The sequence below is a fragment of the Mobula hypostoma genome, chromosome 6 (genome assembly GCF_963921235.1).
Source record: "Mobula hypostoma chromosome 6, sMobHyp1.1, whole genome shotgun sequence".
Taxonomy (NCBI): Eukaryota; Metazoa; Chordata; class Chondrichthyes; order Myliobatiformes; family Myliobatidae; genus Mobula; species Mobula hypostoma.
In genome coordinates, this window is record NC_086102.1 from 113,215,180 (window position 1) to 113,233,228 (window position 18,049).

General features: G+C 41.8%; 1 protein-coding gene across 1 annotated transcript in view; it reads right to left on the reverse strand.

The window, feature by feature from the left end:
• Positions 1-770: 770 nt before the first annotated feature.
• The window catches only part of xrcc5 (X-ray repair complementing defective repair in Chinese hamster cells 5), a 120,277-nt gene continuing 102,998 nt past the window's right edge, over positions 771-18,049 (reverse strand). The window contains exons 16-21 of the mRNA XM_063051492.1: positions 15,848-15,917; positions 12,307-12,416; positions 8,143-8,239; positions 2,588-2,655; positions 2,061-2,135; positions 771-948 (exon numbers count right to left, since the gene is read on the reverse strand). Coding sequence (XP_062907562.1) covers positions 934-948; positions 2,061-2,135; positions 2,588-2,655; positions 8,143-8,239; positions 12,307-12,416; positions 15,848-15,917 — 435 coding nt within the window. The 3' untranslated portion in view covers positions 771-933. The remainder of the gene's footprint in view (positions 949-2,060; positions 2,136-2,587; positions 2,656-8,142; positions 8,240-12,306; positions 12,417-15,847; positions 15,918-18,049) is intronic.

The following is an 18,049-nucleotide window of genomic DNA, read 5'->3' on the forward strand; positions in this document are numbered from 1 at the left end:
AAGCTCTGGCTAAAGGGATGGTTTACATTTAGGAAGGTCTGGCTAAAGGGATGGTTTACATTTAGGAAGGTCTGCCTGAAGAAGTGGTTAACATTTAGATAGTTCTGCCAGAAGATGCGAGTTACAGGATTTAGAAGGCTCTGCCTGAAAGGGTGGCTCACGTATTTAGGAAGCTCTTCCTGAAGGGACGGATCGTATTTAGGTAGCTCTGTCTGAAGGGAAACACTGCCTGAAAGGGGGTGGTGGGGGGGTCCACAGCATTTAGGGAATATCGAGGCAAACACTTGAATTGAAAAGGTAAGCTAGTTCACTAACCCAATTACAGGAAGATAAGACTAGAGCAGATAGTACAATGGTTGTGATGAGCCAAGGCACCCACTTCTGTACAACTCTATGACCAAACACTTGTAAATGAGGTTAGGTATGAAAGGTATAGCTGTTATATACAGTTAGTATGAGAGGCCTAGACAGAGTGGATGTGGAGAGGATGTTTCCTGCAGTGGGGGAGTCTAGAACCAGAGGGTACATAAAGGCGTGTGTGTGCTGAACAACCTGTTCTGTTCTGTATGACTACGACTATACCTTTCCTTTCTAATTTGGTGCTTTTTGCTTCATATTTTCCCAGTCATTTTATGATTCCTTTTCTGCCCCCTTCAGACATTCACCATTGCACCATTTTGGTTTAATTCCTTTCGTTCAGCTGCCCACTACAGTTCCTCAGTGAATAAAAACAACAAGAAACAACGCAAACTATTTAAAATTAGGTTTATTTTCCATTATTGATCGACGGGCAACCATGCGAATACAAAGAATGTGTGACCTGTCTTTAGATGTGAAGATCTGTGGCTGAGGATATTGATACATTCTTGAACCATAATCATGATATTGTCTTCTTAGCTCTGTGATCCTCTGCTGCATTTCTAAAAGTCCTCCTTACATCATATCAAGCTATAAAAACATGAAAATAAGAGTAAACCAAACGAGTTAAAAACACTCAGCGCTGGATCCAGTTCTGGAACCTGATTGTCTCATCTTCTAAAATTATAACTTTCCTCACGTACACCTCAGTTGATTCTATTTTTTTTTAATGACAATCCATTTCCTTTTCTTACAATCAACTAATTCACTGAAAACTAGAATGGGAAATATCACCCAAATCAATGTGTGTGTGAATAAGGACATTTTAATAGTGGGCATGGTTGAAGTCAGCATTCACCATCCACAATTGCCCTAGATGGTTGCTGAAATGCTTTCTCGATGGACTACAATCTATGTGGTGAAGGGAGGGAGGTCCAAGATCTAGATGATGAATACTACGAATTGGAATAGCAATTTGGAGGGAACCTGCAAACGTTCTCAAAGCATCTGAATCCCTTGTTCCTTCTGATGAGAGGTAATGGATTTGGGAGTTGCTGTCACATGAGGCTGGATGACTAATTGTGGTACATTCTATTGGCAGTACACCCTACTGGAATAAATCTTTACACTGGATGGGTTACCAACCGCACAGGCTGCTTTGTCCTGGAAAGTATCAAGGTCATCAGGCAAATCCATCACTCAAACTCCTGATTGTGGCTTGGAGATGTCAGATCAGCACTGGGGTGTTTGGAAGTGATACCCAGTCTCTGACCTGATCTTTTAGCCATAATGTTACTGCAGTTTGTCAATGATGACCTCAGAGCGATTTCTGCCAAGTCATCGAAATTCTGTGGCAGCACATGGAGTTATTAGAAATGTTCCCAGTTTCACTAATACACAAACTAAAAGTGAAGTCACCACCACATCCAGAGTGCACTTTTAATCTTCATTTAACCAACCCCATTGTTATACACACATTAATATGAAGTATTAACAACCCCATTGTTATACACACATTAGTACACCAAAGTATTAACAACCCCATTGTTATACACACATTAGTACACCGAAGTATTAACATCAGGCATTATTGGAGTAGAACTTTAGTGGGTGATAAACTATCATGTAACAAATAGGATCTGAACTCTCTACCTTGGGAATGTGTGAAAAATAAATATCATGGTGTTAATCACAGCACTAACCAGATCATCGACATCTCCTTCATCCTGGGTCACCGCCAATTCTTCCACACCAGACATCTCCTCTGGTATCAGAAACTACAGATGAGACAGACACAACTCAGAACCACAGGAACATTTAATAAATGGAATATATTCTTATCTATTCATTTTTTGGATGTGACAAGGTTAATGGCAGGATTCTTAGCAGTGTGGAGGAACAGAGGGATCTTGGGGTCCAAGTCCTTAGACCCCACCCCCCCCCTCAAATTGCCCAATCTCTATCTTTGTTTCCTCCTTTGGGTGGATCAAAGGGAGACTGATACTTTAACTGCAGGTCTGCATATTCAGTTATGTCTCAACAGAGGTGTACCCAAATCCACAATGAACAGCAGTTGCAGTCCTGTAGAACCAACACACAAAAAATGCTGGAAGACCTCAGCATCTATAGAAAGGAATAAAGAGCAATAAAGGGGATTTCTATAGCTCCTGTAGAACCAAGCAACCATTGGACTGATAGGATACAAACCATCACAAATGACTAGTTTTACCTTTTTGGCTTCATCACTGGTCACTGTACATTCTGCATCTTCATCCTTGGTGATGAGAGAGATAGCATCTGTGTTTAGGGAAAGATTGTAAGGGTTACCCTTAGATAGCATGGCAGATTAACTACAAAAACACTAAAAGGTATAGAGGAGATGATTGTAGAAAATCTATTACCATTCTTCTCAATGCCAGCAATGAAACAGATGAGAAATGTAATTTAGTCACATCTGTTCCAGTATTATTCCCCTCTACTGGCCACAGTCTATTTCAACACAAAATGGCACACTGACGCAGTTAACAGATTTGTTGCTTCAACAAATCCAGCGATCCACGTTCAATACTGACCTTGGGTCTTGTCTGTGTGGAGTTTGCATGTTCTCCCTGTGACCACGTGGGGTCCCCCAGATACTGATTTCCATCCACATTCCAAAGATCGGCAGGTTAATGGGCCACTGTTAACTGCCCCAAACTTGTTGGTGAATGGTAGGAACTGGGAAGAGTTTATGGGAATGCAAAGAGAATGCAAATCCTTACAGTTTTATCCAGGCATGTGTAAGGATTTTTACTCAGGAAGCTCATATGAAGGAATAAAGTATACTGTTAATGGTGGACCACTTAATATCATTGTGCTACATTGAAATTTTGGGATCCAAGTCCATAGTCTACTGAAAGTGGCTAGGCAAGTGGATAAACAAGAGAAAATCTACAGATGCTGGAAAACCAAGCAACACACACAAAATGCTGGAGGAACTCAGCAGGTCAGGCAGCATCTATGGAAAAGAGTAAACAGTCGATGTTTCAGGCCAAGAACCTTCATGAAAGGATAAGGCGGTAAGTGCATCATATGGCAAGCTTGCCTTCATTGGTAGGGGTATGCAGTATAAGAATAAGGAAGTCTTACTGCAAGTTATAAAACTTTAATCTGACTGCATTTGGAGAATTGTGTGCAATTTGGGTTGCCTCTTTATAGGAAAAATGTGGAGACTGTGAGAAGGTGCAGAAGCGATTCACCAGGATGCTGCCTGGATTAGAGGGTTTGAGCTATAAGGAAAGGTTGGACAAACTTGGGTTGTTCTCTCTAGTGTGCCAGAGGCTGAGAGGAGACAGGACAGAAGTTTTCTTAATTATGAGAGGCAACAGATAGGGTATACAGTCAGAATCTTTTCCCCAAGCTGGAAATAACAAACACCAGAGGATATGCTTTTAAGGTTAGTGTGGTTGGGAGGGGCAGGAGTTCAGAGATTATATAAGCGGGTAGGCTTTTTTAGCACAGTGGTTGGTGCCCGGAATAGGTTACCAGGGGTAGTAGTGGGTTTAACAAATAGACAAATTGAGGTGGAGTTTAACAAATAGACTCATGGCTATGAAGGTTATGGACGATATACAGGAGGAGGACATTTAGTTTAAATTGGCTCAACACGGTGGGCTGAATGACCTGTTTGTGCTAGGGTCAGAATACTGCAGCAAAGAAACAGACCCTTTGTTCCATCTCATTAGAAGGTGATCACTGTACTATAACAGTCTCCAAGTCAACAAGAAATGGAGCAACAAATACAGAGGGAGTTACAAGAATAAAAGGTTTGTCATAGTTGGGCATTTTACCTTTCGTTATATAGACAGGAGTGCCATACTGTAAAGGGCTAAGATACTCATTAAATGCATTCTGGAAAATTAAGGTACGAACCTGGAGGAGGAAGTGGAGGGATGGGTTAGTAAATTTGCTGATGACACAAAGGTTGGGGGTGTAGTGGATAGTGTGGAGGGCTGTCAGAGGTTACAGCGGGACATCGATAGGATACAAAACTGGGCTGAGAAGTGGCAGATGAAGTTCAACCCAGATAAGTGTGAGGTGGTTCATTTTGGTTGGTCGAATACGATGGCAGAATATAGTATTAATGGTAAGACTCTTGGCAGTGTGGAGGATCAGAGGGATCTTGGGGTCCAAGTCCATAGGACACTCAAAGATGCTGTGCAAATTGACTCTGTCGTTAAGAAGACATATGGTGTATTGGCCTTCATCAACCGTGGGATTGAGTTTAAGAGCCTAGAGGTAATGTTACAGCTATATAGGACCCTGGTCAGACCCCACTTGGAGTACTGTGCTCAGTTCTGGTCATCTCACTACAGGAAGGATGTGGAAACTATAGAAAGGGTGCAGAGAAGATTTACAAGGATGTTGCCTGGATTGGGGAGCATGCCTTACGAGAATAGGTTGAGTGAACTTGGCCTTTTCTCCTTGGAGTGACAGAGGATGAGAGATGACCTGATAGAGGTGTATAAGATGATGACAGGCATTGATCACGTGGATAGTCAGAGGCTTTTCCCCAGGGTTGAAATGGCTAACACGAGAGGGAACAGTTTCAAGGTACTTGGAAGTAGGTACAGAGGAGATGTCAGGGGTAATTTATTTATTTATTTTTTTACACAGAGGGTGGTGAGTGCGTGTGATGGGCTGCACCGCGGTGACGGTGGTGGAGGGAGATACAATAGGGTCTTTTAAGAGACTCCTGGACAGGTACATGGAGCTTAGAGAAATAGAGGGCTATGGGTAACCCCAGTAATTTCTAAAGTAAGTACATGTTCGGCACAGCATTGTGGGCCAAAGGGCCTGTATTGTGCTGTAGGTTTTCTATGTTTCTATGAACACTCCGGCCCACAGTACTGTGCTGACCTATATAAACCCCTCCATGATCAATCTAATCCTTCCGTTCTGCACTGCTCATAACCTATTCTTCTTTCATCCACGTGCCTAGAGAGCTCACCAATGCTTAGGAGACGACAGAACATTTGGCATGTCACCATCAACCCTTACCAATTTTTAATGATGCACCATCGATAAGTGTCCTGTCTGGATTCATCATGACGTGGTACAGCAACTGCTCTGTCCACGACTGTAACAAACTATAGAGGGCTGTGGGCACTGCTCAGCACATCACATCACAGAAACCAGCCTCCCCTCCACGGACACTGTCTAAACTTCTTGCTGCCCTGGTAAAGCAGCCAGCACCATCAAAGACCCCACCCACCCACCCAATACCCTCTTTCATTAGGCAGAGGATACAACAGTCTGAAAGCAGGTACCACCAGGCTCAAGGACAGCTTCTACCCCACTGTTATAAGACCATTGAACAGCTTCCTAGTGTGATAAGATGGACTCTTGACCTCACAAGCTACCTTGTGATCTTGAATGTTAATGTTCATCTGCACTGCACTTTCTCTGTCGCTGTTCCATTTTATTCTCCATTCTGTTATTGTTTTCCTTTGTTCTACCTCAATACAATGTGTAATGAATTGATCTGTATGAACAGTATGCAAGACAAGTATCTCGGTACACATGTGACAATAATAAACCGGTACCAATTCCAAACAAAATCACAATCAAGTGTAAGAATATAGGACTGCAAATGGCCACTGGCCCTCGAGCCTGCTTGTTGTTCAACTGAACATGGCAACACAAATGGGTAGGACAGTAAAGGCGGCATACAACATGTCGCTTCGTTGCTGAAGGGGTTGTGTATAAAAATTGGGTAGTCACGTTACAGCTGTATAAAATTTTGGTTCAGTCACATATGGAGTATTATGTGATGATCTAGTTGCCGCATTACACAAAAGAGGTGGAAGCTTTGAAGAGGATGTACAAGTTGTTCACCAGAACATGTCAGATGCCAAGGTTGGTGGAGCAAGCAGATATAATAGTAATGGTTAAGAGGAATAAACTCTTCTCTGGCTTCCAGCCAGGTACAAGTATCGATTTTAACCGACGTTTCGATGACAAACTCTGCCACCTTCATCGGGGTTGATGCCTGGGCACGTCTAATCCGGTGGTATTTCTACCCCTATCATCCGTCTCTCCTAATTGGTTAGTCCTCATCCAATCAGGTTTCGGCTGTCCCACCTTGTTTACAAAGACATCTTCCCCAAGTTCGTGATGTTGCGCTACACAGTGGTTTCTCTGGCGGCAAAACGCATTCTACGATGAGCTAGCCAAGAGTTGATTAGGGAGCATATCTATTACATTAGATCCACTCTGGACATCAACGTGAACAGATTACTGTCTCTTCACCTGGAATTGTCAGCTCTCCTGTTTCCTAGTATTGGGGGTACATCCACAGGTGAAGAAATTGTAAACAAGGTGGGAAAGCGGAAACCTAATTGGATGAGGACTAACCAATCAGGAGGGACGGACAACAGGGGTATAAATACCACTGGACTAGACATGCCCAGGCATCATCCCTGATGAAGATGGCAGAGTCTGTCATTGAAATGTCAGTTAAAATTGATACCTGCACCCAGCTGGAAGCCCAGAAGAGTTTATTCATCATGTTCACCAGGAAAACAATAGATCCTTTTTCAATGTTTAAGAGGTTTGTAGTCAGGCACATGAACAGGCACCATGTTGAGGCCCCTGTGCAGTTCAAATTCTCATCAGGGTCTGTACAGACATTGTGGGCTAAAGGCCTGTTCCTTTCCCATTGCTGATCTGCCTTAGCAGCTCATCTTCTTTAGTGTCAGTTCCCCAAAGCCCTCATTTGCCTCATCTTCCAAAAAATTATTTCCTGTTTAAAACTCTCAATAATCTGCTGACCACAGCCTTCTGGGGAGAGAATTCCAGAGATTCACCAGCGTGACTGTTCCAGTCTTCAAAGATATCCTAATTCTGTAACTTCGTCCCTTTGTTCCAGTTTCTTCCATCAGAAGAAACATCAACTTGGTCTTGCCCACCAAGAACCTTGAAATCAGAATAACCTTCATTCTTCTGGACATTGTGTAGGTAGAAAAGAATAATTTATTTGGCCATGTGATTACTGATCTTTATTAGTTCGACACAGCATTGTGGGCTGAAGGACTCGTTCCTGTGTGCTATGTTCTGAATGGCAAAGAACATGGCGGCATGATAGTGTCACGGTTAGCATAACACTATTACAGCACCAGTGACTGGGTTCAATTCCCACTGCTGTTTGTAAGGAGTTAGTACGTTCTCATTGTAACCATGTGGGTTTCTCCCAGGTACCCCAGTTTCCTCCCATATTCCAAAGACATACATATGGGTCAGTAGGTTAACTGGCCACACGGGTGACTGAATTGATGGCTCTGTGGCTGTTAGCAGACGATACAAAGATCGTAGAGGGGCAGGTAGCATTATTTCTCAAGATGCTAAACATCAGAAATATCAAGATATTGTCTGCAATCCATGCTACATTTTTCCCTTGCAAATATCTGAACCAGAATGGTTCTTAGTCTTGGTGATACCTTTGAACCAGGCAGAACTCTCAACCCTCCCCCAACTCAATTAGAAGTACTAATTTCTATTGTTAGGTGATTGTCCCAGACTTGGGTTCTAAATCACCCATTCAGTCCTTTTAAGTTTCAACCCTACTTCCAATTGTTTCCTGTCTAAAGATATTTCACGATCCACCAATTCTAACCTCTTCTTTATATAGCTCTATCATTATTCGAAGTGCCTCTAATGCCCGGACCCAAACTCTGTAATCCATTACTCCTCTGTCATGCAAGATGTCTCTCAAAACAAGGCACACGTTAAAAAAATATTTCCTACCTTGTATGATCAGCTCCCAGAATTCTTGCAGCCCTTTTGACTCCACATTCTCTTTCAACGTTTTCAGTATTGTGTTGAAATGTTGGGATTCTCCCGCCTTGAAAGACAGAAGTACCAGGTTACAAATAATAACGATCACAATATGATCTAAATCTCTACAAACTGAGTTTGGAGTTAGAGGAAGTTCAGGTTGGGAAAAAGGAGAACAGCTTTTTGTTCATGTTTTATTTTTACACTTCAGTTCGAGGAATGGGAGACAAACGAACAGGAGAATGGCTGACAGGCAGGAGGCAGCAAGTGGGAATAAAAGGGGCCTTTTTCTGGTTGGCTGCTGGTGACTAGCGGTGTTCCTCAGGAGTCTGAAGAACACCACTACTTTTCACATTGTTTGCTAATGATTTAGGTAATGGAATTGATAGTTTTGTGGCAAAGTTTGCCAATGATACGAAGATAAGTGGAAGGGTTGGTAGTACTGAGGAAGCAATGTGATTACAGCAAGACTTAGACAAATAAGAAGAATGGGTAAAAAAGTGGCAGATGGAATACAGTGTTGGGAAAAGTATGATAATGCATTTTGGTAAAAGGAATAATACTGCAGACTATTATCTAAATGGAGAGAACATTCAAACATCAGATTTAGGAGCCCTCGTGCAAGACTCTCAGAAGGTTAATTTACAGCACGAGTCTGTGGTAAAGAGGGCAAATGAAATGTTGCATTTATTTCAAAGGGAAAAGAATAAAAAAAACAAGGAGATAATGCTGAGCTTTTATAAGACACTGGTCAGGCCGAACTTGGAAGTATTGTCAACAGTTTTGGGCCCCATATCTCAGAAAGGATGTATTGTCATTGCAGAGTCCAGAGGAAGTTCGTAAGAATGATTGTGGGAATGAAAGGGTTAACATATGATGAGTGTTGGCAGTTTTGGGCCCGTACTCACTGGAATTTAGAAGCATGCATGGAGATCTCATTGAAACCTACTGAATGTCGAAAGGACTAGATAAGGTGGATGTGGAGAGGATTTTCCTGTGGTGGGGTATCCAGAACTGGACCGCACAGCCTCGAAAGGCAACCTTTTGGACCAGAGGTAAGGAGGAACTTTTTTAGCCAGAAAGTAGTGAATCTTTGGAATGCTCTGCCACAGACTGTGGTGGAAGCCAAGTCCGTGGGTATATTTAAAGCGGAATTTGATAGTTTCCCGATTGGTTAGGGCATCAAAGGATATGGCAAGAAGGCAGGTGTATGGGGTTGAGTGGGATCCGGGATCAGCCATGACAGAATGGCAAAGCAGACTTGATGGGCTGAATGGCCTAATTCTGCTCCGACATTTTATGGTCTAAAACCGATGAACATCTCAGAATATGAAATAGTGGCTATTAATGAAAGATGGCTTGAGGATGGGTAGCATTGTGAACAAAAAGGCTTAGTTACTATAATTTATGTTTATTTGTCTTTCATGTGAATGCTGCTTTATCCAATGCTGTGTGACTGATGCTGCTGACACAAATTTTTCATTGCTAATGCTTGCATGTTCCTGTGCATATGACAATAAACTCAATTTTAACTTTGACTAATGCTTTCTAACTAGATAAAGAAGTTAAAAATGGGTGGAATTGTAGCATTATGTATCAAGTAAGCAATAGCTGCTATGAAGAACAATATTAAACACAAGAGATTCTGCAGATGCTAGAAACGAAGGATGTTGGCTTCATCAAACCTTGGTCTGCATGAGCACGATAGGCGATGTTCAGCGATCTCACTTCGCAGGGTGCAAGGATTTAGTGGCAGCTTCACTGAAAAGCTAAGAAGAACTTGCCAAAGATATGGTGTCGAGTTAAAAGTGAGGACACAATTTGACAAAAACTAAGCAAAGTGACACCTAGAAGACCTAAAGAACTCTTTCAGGGAGTTGTGTCTCCATACCTCAATCACCATGCTAAAAGGTATACAGTCATCCCTCCATATCCGAGAGGGATTGGTTCCGGGACCCCTCGCGGATGCTCAAGCCCCTTATTCAACCTTTCTAAATGCGGTGGACCTTAGGACCCAGCAGAACCCTGGACCTTATTTAACCTGTCTCAGTGCGGTGGACATTAGGACCTGGCAGCAGAGCTCTGAATCCCCAGTGTCTCTGTTCACGAAAATAATCACGATCACGATTGAAAATAAAGTGGAAATAATAAAGAGGTGAAACGCCATCGGTCATTGGAAAAGTGTTAGGCTACAGTCGGTCAACGATCGGAACATTTTTAAAAGATAAAGTGAGAAAATCCGTGCCCCGATTAAAGCTACAATTATTACTAAGCAACGCAGTGGTTTAATTATTGGGTTTTGGGTTTTTGAGCCTCTACATCAACCCAGCAGGGATGGAGAGCGCTCAGGAGCGGTCTGTCACTGGGTCGAACTCGGGAATTTCCGTTCCCGAGCCCGGCGCTGAAACATGCGTTTCTTAAGTATTTTATATGCATAGAAAGGTAAAATATATACTATATACTAAGACAAACATTTGACTAACTGACACTAAATAATACCGGATGTACCTGTTCCGACTTACTTAGTAAGAGAACTTCCGTTTTTTTCAGTCCCAATCCACGATAACCTATGCACATCCTCCCGTATACTTCAAATCATCTCTAGATTACTTATAATACCTAATACAATGTAAATGCTATGTAAAATAGTTGTTATACTGCATTGTTTAGGGAATAATGACAAGAAAAAAAAGTCTGTACATGTTCGAACAACAAGTGCTGGAAGAGCACTTCCAGGTTTTCTCGATTCGCGGTTGGTTGAATTTGCGCATGCGGAACTCGCAGATGAGGAGGGCCGACTGTATTTTGTTGAGACTGGAAGGCCATTGAAGACCAGGATAGCAGAACATAAAAGTGCTTTAAAAACTTGAAAGCAGAACGAAATGGGATCACTGAACACTGCCTATCATGCTCATGTAGACTAAGGTTTGATGAGGCCAATGTCCTTGGCAAGGAAGAGAATGCCTACAAGAGAAAGATTAGGAAATCACTGGAGATGGAGCACATGGGAAACCTAAATGTAGGTTCTAAAGTGTAGATATAGCTCCAGCCTGAGACCACACATTCCCAAAGAGGTTTCAGCCTAAAAAGATCAAACAATCAGAACAAGGCCAATTCAAACTAACCAGTCAGCAACAGGCAATTCAGATCCAGCCAATCAGATTGAGCAGCAAGTCCCATCCGTACCCTGCACAGTCGAGAGGGTATACAAGGAGGTGTCTCTAGGGGAACATCATTTGTCTAATGTGTCTGAGGAAGATGGTCGGGTTTACCACTGAAATGCTGCAAGTATGTGACTGTTAGGGCCAAAGGATAGTATGGATGATTTGATAACCAGTCACAAAGCTTCTGTAGTCCGTTACAATAAATATAATTGCATAAAATGGCTTACATAAATAGATTGATTGTATTTCTATAAAGTGAGGTGAGGCACAGGAACTGAATCAAAATTCAGCTACATAATGGACAAAGATAAAATAGGATTTCCACCATAGAGGCAAGGCTAATTTTACTCAACTGAGAAACAATTTAGTAATATGGTTGGGAAACTCTATGTGTAAATCAGACTAAGAAGAGTAGGCAGGCATATGGGTAGGAAGGATTTAGAGCAGGGGTTCCTAATCTTTCTAATGCCACTAACCCCAGGTTGGAACCTCTGACTTAGAGGGATATAGGCCAGACATAGGCAAATAGGAAGGTTCAGGTAGGCATCTTGTTTGTCATGAATGAAATGGGCCAAAATCCAATTTCCACGAATCATGAATCTTTTCTACTATAATTATCAACTGGACCTGAGAATCAGACACGCTGGATGTATTTTGTCTGCTGTCAACGTTGGGTTTAAAGATGTGAATTGTAGTCCAGTATTGCTAACTCCTTTTGCGAACCATCCCTCAAGCTGCTGACCAAAGATTAACATTAAAAGGAGTCTAGTTGAAGAGCATCACCATAGGCTATGGTTATCCAGTAGGCACAGTAACATCCTGCCCTGTAGCTACAGTGGTCAAAGATCAACAAAAAGTTGTAACTTCCTCTGCACAGTTCATTTCAGATCCTCTAAGTTATAAAACATTCACTCCACATCAAAGAGTCTTTTACTGAGATATGAAGCAGTAAATTAACTTCTCTGCTCACCTTGACAGCTTCCTTCCTGAAGACTTTTACACAATCCAAACTTTTCATGTAATATTGATGATTCTTGACTTCAAGAAACTGGTAGACACGATCCATCAGCTGCCTGGTCACTGTATGGAGACAGAAGTCTTAGCATTTCTATCCTTTACAAACCACATTTATTTCACTAGATACAGTTAGTACACCCATCATGCTAAAGTTTAGCACCTCCCTCAGGCCAGGAGATCTCAATCTATGATCACCCCTCTCTATATGACCAAAACTATTACCTTTATTCACTTTGTATCTGGAATTGCGAGCTTAGAGGTGAGACTAGGATATCTGACTTTTTGCAAACCCTTCCATGTTACCTTTCCCATTTCACAAATCCATATGGGTGCAAATTGGTTTCTACCTATTGAGTCCAAGAAAAAAAGGATGCTTTTCTGCAGCTACACAAGATTTTGGTGAGGCCCTGTATGGAGTTTTGATCTCATTAAATGACACAATTGCCACAGAGGGAAACAAACTAATGTTCAATAGATTGATTTCTGGGATGGCAGGACTAATGTACGAGGATAGTTTGGGTAAGTTTCGCCTACATTCACTGAGGTATGGAGGATCTAATAAAAACCCATGAACTGCCAACTGGCCTGAGTAGACTGCATATAGGAAGGATGTTCCCAGTGTTTGGAGAATCACTGATCATAGCCTAATGACAGGGCAAGATATTTAGATCAAGATCAGGAGAAATGTTCTTATTCAGAAGGTGATGAATCCATGGAGTTTTTAAACATGGAAGATAGTAGAGGCCAAGTCATTATTTAATTCAAGAGGGAGAAAGATAGATCTTAATTTCCAGAGGTTGAGGTATATGGGAAAAGACAGGAACAGTGAAGTACTGAACCAGTCATTTCCCTCCACACATGCTGCTTGACCTACTGAGTTCCTCCATCTGTTTGTGAGCTCCTCAATGGCCCAATGTTTAAAGTTTGTTCCTATTTTCTAGGTTTCTAATTCACAGGATTAATTTATAGCTGGGAAGGAGGCCATATGGCCCACTGCGACTGCCACAGTGCCAACGCTGCACACACTACTCCAAATTAGGCTTCACCAATGTCATTGGGACGATTTCTGAAAAAGGTAGGAGTTCTGCAGGGATGAAGTGTTGTTGGTGCTGTTTCTAATTTTCAAGGTTAATGTTATAACTGGAAAGAAGGCAATATGGCCCACTGGAAAGGCGTAAATCCTATGTAAACAAACTAGTTAGTCACGTTCCTCATAACCATACAATTTTTTTCCCCCTTTCAAGTAATTATTCAGCTCCCTTTGAATACCTTTGACTGTGTTGCCATGGACAGATGGGCCAAAACGCCTGTTACTGTGCTCTATTAATCTATGATAATGTGCTTAGCTCCCTGCTCCACTCACTTTATAACTATGATTGTGTGGATAAGTACAATTCCAAGGCCACGATCTGCTGATGTCGTTGGCTGAATCAAAGGTTGTATCAAATGGTCATATAGGAGGGAGACTGAAAATCTGGCTGAGTGGTGCCACAACAGCCTCTCACTCAACGTCAGCCAACCGAAAGAGCTGATTATTGACCTCAGGAGGAGGAAGCCGGAGGTTAATGAGCCAGTTTTTATTAGGGGGATTAGAGATGGAGAGGGTCAGTAACTTTAAATTCCTTGGTATTACCATATCAGATTACCTGTCATGGGACTAGTATGCAAATACCATCACAAGGAAGGCACAATGATGCTTCTACCTTTTTAAAAGTTTACACAGATTGAGCATGAGATCTAAAACTTTTGACAAACTTTTATAAACCTAATTATCACCTGGTATGGAAACACCAACACCCAGGAATGGAAAAGTTCTGTTAAAAATGGTGGATACAGCCAGTCCGTCACAGGCAAAGCCCTCCCCATCACTGAGCACATCTACATGGAGTGCAACGACATGAAAGTGGCATCCATCATCAACAACCCCCATCATCCAGGCCAAGCTCCCTTCTCATGATTACTATCAGGCTGGAGATATAGGAGTTTTACGTCCCACATTACCATGTTCAGGAACAGTTATTACCCTATAAACATCAGGCTTCTGAACCAGTGTGGATAACTTCACTCTGCTAAATGCTGAACTGACTCCACAACCTGTAAACTCACTTTCAAGGGCTTGACAACGCATTTTCTCCAAATTATGTATTTGCTTTTTAAAGTTCATTACTTGCATGATTTGTGCTCCTTTGCACATGGTCAGACTTCGTTATGTGTAGCTTAAATAAATTCTACTGTATTTATTTTCCTGTGGGAAAATTAATCTCAAGGTAGTACATGGTGACATATATGTACTTTGATAATTTACTTTAAACTTTGAAGAGGGCCTTAGAAAAGGTAAAACTTGTTATGAATATTTATACAGTTTTTCAGGATTTGCCCATCAGTAGCAAGGTTAAAGCTTATTGCTTTCTCAGTATTTCCCTTGTTCGGCCATTTGAGAACTAAGTATGTAGGTGGGTCTGGTGCCAGATATATGCTAGACCAGATATGGATGACAAATTGCCTTCCCAGAATGAGATTAGTGGCCAGATGAGTTTTTACTGGAAGCTGTTGGAAGGAGGAATGGAACCGGGAGAAGGGCTGTAACCAGGAGACCACATACATCCAAGGTAGTTGAAGAGAAATTATCATTTGTGAATTTTAGAAACACCAGTGTTTGGGATTCCTGCATTTTTGTCACCATTATGGTACAACTTGAATTCAGAGAGGGTCAAGGCCCACTTTGCCAGTGGCTATGTAAATGACCATGAAGAGAAATGCTTATATACCTGCTTCCCTTCAGACTGTTACTTGACACATTGGTAACTTCTAGCAGCTGAAAATAGACTGCCGTGGGAGGATATCAGTGAAACTTACTGCACTAATATAATTCCCTCTTTCCCGTGAGATATTTGCGGAGTAAACATGAGAGACAGTAACAACTATGAGGGCAACCATGGTGAAAGATGCCGTTGGCTTCCACCATATACACTATGGGTTCTACATATAGAACACAGAACAATACAGCACAGTACAGGACCTCTCTGAGATCAATCTAACCTTCTCCTCCTACATAACCCTCCATGTTTCTATCATCCATGTGCCCATATGAGAGGTTCTTAAATGTCCCCAATGTATCTGCTTCTAACACCACCTCTGCAAGGCGTTCCATGCATCCACTACTTTGTGCAAATGTAATGGCTTCATGCATTAGCCATTTCTGCCCTGGAAAAAATTCTCTGACTGTCCATGCATTCCATCATCTTGCACACTTCTATAAAATCACCTCTATCCTGCTTTGCTCCAAAGAGAAAACCCTAGCTTGCTTAACATTTTCTTGTGAGACAGGCTCTCTAATCCAGGCAAATTCTCCTCTTCACCTTCTCTAAAGCTTCCACATCCTTCCTATGATGAGGCGACTAGAAATATCATCTCAATACAGAGGTAGATGGAAAATACACTGATAGTAACCCACACTGCCCTGACTTCTCAGTCACTTCATTCCACTTACATACCTTCTCTGAAATTGGCATTCTTTTGCTGGACCAAAGCCTGGAAATCTTTTGCTGGATTGAGGCTGCCAACCTATGACCCAGAAACAGATCAATTTAATTTAATTTAATTTAATATAAATTGAAATGTATTGCACAGTAAAGTTTAGATAATATTATCTATGTGGAAATCGCAATAACTTAGCATCTGGTTTACCAAGGCTTCAGTTCCTCTGCTCCCTTTCAACTTCCCAGTGTCCTGCTTCCCTCACTCCCTTTAAACTTACTAAGTGCTATCCATTGGAAAATTTACGATATTGTGTAACGTAAAAGTTAAGTGATAATATTTTGGGGTATTTATAGGAATTACTTCCAATTGTTCAGAAAATCAGTCAGCCTGACATCTGCAAACCCCTGTGCATGATTACTGGAATCAGCCCCATGATTTTAAGTTCAAACGAGACGCAGTGTGCTAGCAATCTGCTCAGTGAAATATGCACTGTTAGCACAGGACTCACTATTCCTTTCACACAAACAGGTAGTGCAGCTGTCTCATCGGTTCAGGCTTGATCCTGAACTTTGGTGTGGTCGGAATGGAGTGTGGATGTTTTCCAAGTGATGTTTCACCTCCCATGTCATGAGATGTTGGTTATTACAAAATGGTGTAAAAGCAATAGGATTATTGTAGTGAGTGATTTCAACTTTCTCAGTATTAACTGGGATTATCTGAGTGCAAGTAACTTAAATGGCTGGACTTTATTAAATGTGTCGAAGACGTGAGGGGAAAAGTTTGAAGATGTACAAAGCAATTACTTTTAGACACAGGATGGAATTTGCCTGGAACTTACTAAGGTAAACAAGTCAACATTTTAGGCCGAGACGCTTCATCATGACGATGAAGGATTCGGCCTGAAACGTCGAATGTTAATTGATTTCCATACATGCTGCTTGACCCACTCAGTTCCTCCAGCATTTTGTGTGTTGCTTTGCATTTGAAGCATTTGCAGAATCTCTTATGCATATGAACAGGCAGCTCTGGGAATAGAGATGCAGATTATGTGCAGGCAGATGGGATTAGTTTAGATTGGCATCATGCTCAGCACAGACAGAAGGACTGAAATATCTGGCAAGTACAAGCCCTTTGAAAGGGAGCTGGCAAGAGTTCAGGGATACATGTCCTGGTAAGGACAAAAGGAAAAGATGGCAGGATGAGGGAACACTGGATGTCAAAGGGGTTTGAAGGCTTAATCAGGAAAAAAATGCAGCATATGACAGTTACAGGCAACTACAATCATGCAAGTTCTCTGAGGAATATGGAAGGTGTAGAATAGTTAAGAAGGAAATCAGGAGGGCATAAATATGTTATGAAATACCCTTGACACGTAAGATTAAGGAGAATCCTAATTCATTCTATAAGTATATTAAGAAGAAAGGGTAGCTAGGGAAAGTGGGTCCTGACGAAGGGTTCCGGCCCGAAACGTCGACTCATTGTTTCCACGGATGCTACCCGACCTGCTGAGTTCCTCCAGTGTGTTGTGAGTGTAGCTAGGGGAAAAAGTGAGTTCCTTGAGGTATCAGAGATGTAACTCGTGTGTGAAGCCAGGGGATGTGGTCTATTTCTATTCACATGGAAGAATCGCGTGATCAGGGAAGGGGACATTAATTACTTGGATCACATAGGTTTTAAGAAGGTAGAGATGTCAAATGTCTTGAGAGATATAACAGTGGATAAAACCCAAGGGCTGGATGAAATCTACCCCACAATGCAATTGAAAACAAGAAGATTGCTAGGGCCCCAGCAGGAAGTTTTGCATCTTCATTAGCCACGGGTAAACCATTTCTTTGTTGAAGAGTTAAGCCAGGTAATTATAGGCCAGCAGACTTTCATCAGTGATAGGGAAAGTATTGGAGACAGTTCTCTGGGAAAAGATTCGTATCAATTTGGAAAGACAAGGATTGATAAGGGAGAGTAAGCATGGCTTTGTATGAGAAAAGTCTTGTCTCTCTAACTTGATCCGAGCTTTTTTTGAGGTGATATCCAGCCAGCTCGAAGGGCAGTAGGTACTATCTGAATGGACTTTAGGAAGGCATTTGATAAAGTCTGGCTGGTTCAAATTGTCAAGGCTCGAGAGATTCAAGGCAAGCGAGCAAATATGGTCCAACATTGGTTCGATGATAGGGAACACAATGTGGTAGTGAAAGGCTGCTTTTCAAGTGGGGAGTATG